The sequence below is a fragment of the Pteropus vampyrus genome, unplaced genomic scaffold (assembly GCF_000151845.1).
Source record: "Pteropus vampyrus isolate Shadow unplaced genomic scaffold, Pvam_2.0 Scaffold1, whole genome shotgun sequence".
NCBI lineage: Eukaryota > Metazoa > Chordata > Mammalia > Chiroptera > Pteropodidae > Pteropus > Pteropus vampyrus.
Genome location: NW_011888782.1, coordinates 40,314,192 through 40,321,126, shown reverse-complemented (window position 1 = coordinate 40,321,126; position 6,935 = coordinate 40,314,192). Strand labels below are relative to the sequence as shown.

The 6,935-nt window shown below is 31.1% G+C and overlaps 1 protein-coding gene across 5 annotated transcripts in view; it reads left to right on the top strand.

Annotated features, from left to right (window-relative positions):
* Nucleotides 1–6,935, top strand: part of ZPLD1 (zona pellucida like domain containing 1) — a 223,256-nt gene that overhangs the window by 205,001 nt on the left and 11,320 nt on the right. For all 5 annotated transcript variants that reach the window (XM_023527319.1, XM_023527310.1, XM_023527304.1 and 2 more), the window contains 2 exons: nt 3,740–3,837; nt 5,177–5,257. In XM_023527319.1, coding sequence (XP_023383087.1) covers nt 3,740–3,837; nt 5,177–5,257 — 179 coding nt within the window. The remainder of the gene's footprint in view (nt 1–3,739; nt 3,838–5,176; nt 5,258–6,935) is intronic.

The window sequence follows — 6,935 nt, the reverse complement described above, 5'->3', positions numbered from 1 at the left end:
TGTGTGTGTGTGTGTGTGTGTGTGTGTGTGTGTGTGTGTGTGTGTGTAGCCATTGTCAGGGACAAGAGTTGAGGAATAATATTTTTGCGATAAAAAGAAAAAGCCTAAATAATACTTCTTTTAAAGGCATGCTTGGTGATGAATGTGTTAATATTTTTAATACGGTTTTTGGCTGATGTCAGTTCTGTCACATCTGAAATAATTTGGCTTGACTACATAGTATTGTCTAAACTTTTGTCATGTAAATATCAACAGTGGCAGCAAAACCTGAAAAATACATGGATTTCTATTTATAACTCTAACATTAATCCTCCAAATGATATTTTCATGTTGATTAAAAATTTTTATTCATACATTTTAAATGCCTGATTTAAATATCAATTTTTCAATCTATCAACCAACATTTTTGTAAATTATGAATTTGATTTTTACATTATTATTCATGTCATCATGGCACTGAGTTATGATTCATGCAACTGATTTAAAAGTCAGTACTTTATACTTTGAATATAATGAGCTATAAATATTGTAGTAGGACATTTTCCAAAGGCATTCTTAAAAAAATCATGTTTGTAAGTTTGTAGTCTGACACCACAGAGTTCTAAACAACAAATTAAAATGTATTGGAGTGAAGATTGTTTTTGTTGGTACGATTTTCTGTCATTTCGAAACTTTCTTCTGTAAGAAGCTGCCAAGTTACTTGATTCTACAATCTCAGCAAATATGTGCCAATATTTTTTCCCAATATAGCCAGATATTTATTATTGTTGCAAGCACTATTTTTAAATAGAAGATTTTTATTTGTTGATTTATATGTGTAAGCTCCCTGAGGTAGAATTGAGGTGACTGGTTTGGGTTCAATATTATTTGTTATAATTGAGTGAAATAAAAATGACAACTCCTGATCTTAAAAAAGAGAAAAATATACCCACATGGCATTTAATGATACCATTACTTTCTGTGAAAGTAAACTATTTTCTCACTGGGAAGTAGAAAATCAAAATTTAGAAGTGCAGATTTGAGAAGAGTTTTGCTATTAAGGTCTTTTCTTTATCATTTGATATAATATTATAGTCCTGTTGCTAAGTAGACATAATCCTTCAAAGAGTTTCTAGAATCTTAAGGCTAAATAAAAGCCTATAATTTGATGATAACCTTAAGATTTTAATTCTATGGTCAAAAGATAGCCAACTGGATACCAGACTATAAATGAAATAGGTAGTGCCAAAATACTTCTCATTTTTAATCATTTTCAATAAAAGAATTAATGGTTGAGTAAAAATTAAATTGAATTTGAAGTCATTTAGTAACAAGTTACTTAATAGAATTCAGCCATTTCCCCATAAACTAGTTGTTTTTAATTAACAGACTATTTTTTAGAGAAGTTTTAGGTTTACAGAAAAATTGATCTGAAAGTATAAAGTTCCCACATACCTCCTCTGTCTGCACACAATTTCTTCTATTATTTATACCTTGTGTTATGGGGTATATTTGTTACAATTGATGAGCTGATATTGCTATATTATTAACTAAGGTCCATTGTTTACTTAAGGTTCACACTGCATGTTGTATATTCTATGGGTTTTGATAAATAGCTGTGACATATTTCCACCATCGCTATTTCATACAGAAAGTTTCACTGCCCTAAACTACTTTTTTAAAATAGTATGATCATAGTATTTTACAATGTTACAAGATATTAAAAAATAGTAATTTATAATGGAAAAAAAATTTGGTATACTTCGACTAATTGATTCAAAATCGTATTTACTTTTTGTTTGAGAACCTTTAGCTACTAACCTTTAGCTACACAAATGTAATTTTATTGTAGCATTTCAAATTATATTTTATTTTACAACCATGAGGGGCCATGTCTTATTTCACATGCAAAGTTTTTGATTCCTAACCCTTAGGAATGATAAAAAATTGTATTACGTACCCACTACTCATATTCTCTAATTAGTCATTTAAAGAGGAAAGTTTCTTACCCAATTTGGATTCAGGGTAATTGTTTATTTTTATGTGATCTGTGACTCAATAAGTGTACTTAGAAAAGTTTTATAAAAAGCAATGACTTTATTGACTATGCTATTTCCATATATGCAGGTTATTTCAGGTTGAACTGTGACTTTTATTTCTATGAAATATAAATATATCAGTTTTCTCCGCTGTGGAAATAAGGATGACTTTGTGCATTTCAATAGTACCTGACTATTACTATCTTCTCAGGAGATACAGAGACAGTAAATCTGAAGAAAAGATTATAATAATTATGAATATTTAAAAGATAAAGAAAAAATCTAAAATAAATATAATTGATTTTAGGGAAAACATTGTACTAACAGGAGTAAAGGCAACTATCCAAGATAAAGTCAGAGAATTACCTTTGAGAAGCAATTTTAGAGAAAAAATTTGATGATTCATAATTAAACCACAGCTGAGTCATGTCATTTGCAAATGATTTGGCAGTATAATACTTGTAAAGAAGTAAGTTTCTTCTGGACAATACTGATGCAAGTATAAGAAGAAAATGCTTCATAGTTAATGAAGTGTGGATTACTTGGAGAGTTGGAAAGGGGAGCCAGAAAGAAATTAAATACAAATACTTACTATCAGAAATGGCTAGAGGAGCTATTTTCTTTTATCACAGAAATATAGAGAATAGATATAGCATACAATCCCTCATTTATCTGGTTTATTTGGGAATAAAATATTCCTCATGCATGTAACCTTTTCAAAAGTGAAGCATACAAACTGTTTTTGTTTTAATTTTTTAAAAAAATCAAAATCTGTTGCTTTCTTTCCAGCCTTCTTAGAATATGTTCTGTACTTTGCCTTTGCTTGATGATAGTGAGATTTCATAATGAACATTAAAATCTCCCTTCATTGCAAAATAGCAATATGTTCGGAGTTATTAAATTTTGGGAAAACAATTTACCTCCATGCTAAATGATTTGACAGCTTACTTTTTTTAGGAGATTTTTTTCATTTTACATTTTTTTTCTCTTTTTCTTTATTACTAAATTAAAGCTGTCACTTCTCAATTTCCAACTGCCACTTTAATCTATTATAGATTGTAGAGTGATATAAATAAGCTTTCTAAAATTTGTCTCAAATAAGGGCAAAACTGTAGAAATGAAGTTCTGAGATACCCTTCTGTAAGTAACCACCAAAGAATTTGATGCAGAAACTCTATGGCATGCATTTTGGCAACTCAGAGAACATGTTGGTTTGTTTGTTTTGTTTTCTATTAAATTCGATAAGTGATTTTGGGTAAATGAGATATTATCAAGCATATAAAAACCTCCAGTGGCAAAGGGCTTAAACTGAAGCAGACATAATTTAAATAAACTTCTTAAATAAATGGAAATTTAGTTTAAGTAAACTGAATATTGACTATTAAATATTAAACAAATGAAATATTAACCATTGACTATTAACAACTGAATAATGTTTAAAAGCACTGAACATTTACCATCATTTATGGTAAATTATGGAAACAAAAAGATTTATGCATAAAAATGAATTTGTTACTTGACTACGGTTTCAGGACAGCTCTGCCAAGAAGCTAGAGGATTAACTAGGTCCTTTTTGGGTTTTGTTTGGTGGTCGATTTATGTTGATTTGCTTCTCTCTCTCTCTCTCTCTCTTTTTTTTTTTGTATATGACGTTGTTTTAAGTTGTAAATGTACTGTCATTGGGAAGGCAATGATAGATTAATCACTTATTTTTTCATTAGGATTCAACCTACAGCCAGCAGTTAATTATCCCGAGTATAGGATTACCTTTAAAAACCAAAGTATTTGCAGCCGTACAAGCCACTAATCTGGATGGCAGGTATTTTCAAACTCTTATCTTTTGTTGGCTAAAACATTTTGGCTTCCTAAAGCCTCATGAATCAGAAAGTTAGCTCATTCATTTTTAATTTCAAAAATACTGTCATTGCTAATAAACAGAAGTAATAACAAAGATTAAGAGGTGACACATTTTCTGTCATCAACTGGAAAATAACAAGTCTTCCCATAAAGAAGGAGGAGTAGTAACTGGAAGAGGGTGTGAGACATCTTCTGGGATACCAGGATCTTCTATTTTTTCATCAGAAGGATGATTAATCAGATGCAGTCATTTTTGTGAATACTTATGATTTGTGCACTTTTCTATCTGTACATTACTATTCAATAAAAAAATATTTAAAAAACCAAAGAACTCTCTCCATAAGGATCTGGGCCAAAATGATGTAAAATGACATAAAACATCTCTACAAAAAAAAAAAAAAAAAATCAATCAATTTTTCTATGGTACTTAGAAAATTCAGAATGATCAAAATGGAAAGGGAATTCAAAAGCTAAAGATTTAATCCTGCCCTATAAAAAAACTGTGATATGTAAATGATTTATTTTGGGTTTCTTATATATTACTTAAATGTTGCATCCTGAAGAGATTAGTATACTCTAGAAACTTTACCTTTTCTTTTCTGTCCTGATATTTCTATTCTTGAATATATATGATTCTTTAAAACTGTCTTATTAAATGCAGGTATTTTTTTATCTTTCATTTTATTGACATTTAGTTCCCACAGACTAGTAATTTTCATGACACCAGAATCTGAGTAAAGTAATGTATAGATGAAGGCACAATCTGGCCTTGTGGAGGAAGGCTGTGTATTTGCCTCACAGATTTTCTTCTACCTCACACAGTCTATATGGACTCCCATTCCCACCTCCTACTAATTCTGGCATAATTTAGAGTGTATAATTTGTGTGTCGAACTTTTTTGCTATATGTGGTATTATAATATCCTTTGTCATCTGTTAGAGACAGTAACTTCTGGAAACAAAAGACCATTGTTTACAATGAGCATAGAAGCATCTATGCAGTTCACTTTTGGGTTTTATTCCTTCAGACTTTGACCATTTGGTTGCCTTGCACAGAAATTTTGTGCATGTGTGGTATTAGCCTTAATCCCACTTGATGCAGGATGGCAATTTATTATTGCAGATTTTAAAACATATTTGAGTTTAGAAGAATGTTTTAATGAATAAGAATCTTCTGCAAATTAATTTAAAAAACCTACATTCTATGGAATAAGACATTTGTAAATATTTACTTGCCTTAGATTAGTAACTAATTCCCAATAAGAGATTCTAACTCTAGATTATGCTTACTTCTTTCTTCAGATGGAATGTCTTAATGGATTATTGCTACACGACCCCATCAGGGAACCCCAACGATGATATTCGGTACGATCTCTTCCTTAGGTAGGTGTCTGAGTTTTGCATTGATAGCAAAGACCAAATTGTAGACATTGAAATGGAAAATTTACATCAGAGAAATAAATTATAGGGCACTTTTATAGCTTTTAAATATAAAGTTTTACATTTTGAACTTTTAGTCCTTATAAAGCTGGAAGTATAAAAGTCGAGAACAGTTTTCAACATGAAATGCCGATAAGGCTATTGTTGAATGAGAGTTGCAGTGAGTTAGGTCCACCAAAGATGTTTTATTCATGTTCAGGACATATGAGAATATTTCACTGTCTTAGGAAAAGCATGGCTAGGATAGTATTGGCAATAAGAGAAAGGCAGTGGAAGGGTACTATTTATCTGAGCTAGACTATCTCGTCATATGTCAAAAGGAGAGTAAAATTAAAGTAAGTGTCTAGATAATTTAGACCCCAAAATACGTTTCTTCATTTATCAGTATTTAATATGAAAGTATAAAATAGCCTACCACTCCTTTTTTATCAGAGCCAATAACTTCAACTTCATTCCTCAATAGACAGTGATAGAGTGAATGTAATCTACATTTGGGAAAAGGGGACATTGATCATAAAAACATTCAGTCATCTCAGTTCCCTTTCAGCATTTTTATCTGACAGCAGAACAGACTTGAGAGTCGAGCAATGGCTTCTAATCATGCTTATAAATGCAGTTAGCTCAGATCACTGCTGCTTATTGACATATGATGGGAGTAATATGATGGGAAACCAAGAAAATATGTTTTATTGGCTAATCAAGGTTAAGATGATGTTCAGAGGGTATGGTCAAACTGACACTCATGTCTTGTTGCTGGAAATGTTCCTTTGGGCAACGTTTTTGGGAAAAAATGTCAATGTCCATCAAAAGCCTTAAAAAATTTCATATTCTTTGATTCTATGCTTATAAATTAGGAAGCATATTCTAAAATATTTATGATTTTTCTGGTCTATGAGTGCTATTTAAAATAGTAAAACATAGGAATAAGGAAATGGCTGAGTGAATTATGAAAAACCAGTAAGTCGAGAGCTCATACAGGCACTGCAATCATATAGTTATTTATAAAGCAGAAAAAAAGTTTGGTTCTATTTTATCTCCTCCCTTTCTGTCTTCTCAATAATTGTATCTTTGGAAATACATAGTTTTTAAAATTTATGTATTAAATATGAAGTGAAAGAATCAGTATATACAATTACATGTACAAGTGAACTTATTTATATTTTATACAGTAGAAAAGACTGTAAGGAAATACGTCGAAAGGCTCACAATGGTTATTCATGCATGGTGGGATTGTGGATCATTTTGTTTTAACATTTTTCTTATTTTCCAAAATGTCTATAATGATCACAGATTGATAACCTGGAATATGATCATCAGACTTCTGTCTGATATGACTATAGCTTTAGCTGAGTTCTCAGTCTTTTCAGTTTTCTTGTTGAAAACCACAGAAGAGTGAAATGTGTAACTAAAAAAAGTCCCCCACAAGCCATTTTCAGTAAAAGCTGTAGAAATTCTAAAATATGTGTTGGGGTCAATAAAAGCAGTTAAGATCAAGAGAAAATGGTGCAGAGAGAGGCTTGTAGGAAGCAGTGCAGCGAGAAGTAGCAGGAGAAACAGGGAAGAAAAGTGAGTGCAGAGGGGTCCCTGTGGCGTAGGTCCAAGAAACAGCCAGGAGAAATGC